At 66.5% G+C, this 364-nt stretch overlaps 1 protein-coding gene across 1 annotated transcript in view; it reads left to right on the forward strand.

The window, feature by feature from the left end:
• The window catches only part of PSMC4 (proteasome (prosome, macropain) 26S subunit, ATPase, 4), a gene marked incomplete at its 5' end in the record, with an annotated part of 3,017 nt that overhangs the window by 1,249 nt on the left and 1,404 nt on the right, over positions 1-364 (forward strand). The window contains one exon of the mRNA XM_010283802.1: positions 327-364. This exon is cut by the window's right edge and continues 31 nt beyond it. Coding sequence (XP_010282104.1) covers positions 327-364 — 38 coding nt within the window. The remainder of the gene's footprint in view (positions 1-326) is intronic.

Below are 364 nucleotides of genomic sequence, written 5' to 3' on the forward strand. Positions count from 1 at the left end.
CAGGTTGGGGGTCAGGGATGTCCTGGTGTCCCCAGGTCCTTGGAGATGGGGTGGGCGTTCAGGGACCTTCTGGAGGACCCCCGTGGTAGGGTTTGGGGGACCCCATGGTGGGGCTCAGGAACCCTCTCAAGAACACTGTGGTGGGGATCGGGGACCTTCTGGTGTCCCCTGGTCCTTGGGGCCTGGATTGGGGGGACCCAGGGTGCATCAGGCCCCTCATCTGTGGGGCCAGGTCGGGGAGGTCCTTGGGAGGGTTGTGGGGTGCTGGGGGTTCCTTTGGGTCTCAGCACCCACCCGCTGTGTGTCCCCCACCTGCCCCACCGCAGCTGACCGGGAGGTTCAGCGCATCCTCCTGGAGCTCCTC

Source organism: Phaethon lepturus, unplaced genomic scaffold (assembly GCF_000687285.1).
Source record: "Phaethon lepturus isolate BGI_N335 unplaced genomic scaffold, ASM68728v1 scaffold33483, whole genome shotgun sequence".
NCBI lineage: Eukaryota > Metazoa > Chordata > Aves > Phaethontiformes > Phaethontidae > Phaethon > Phaethon lepturus.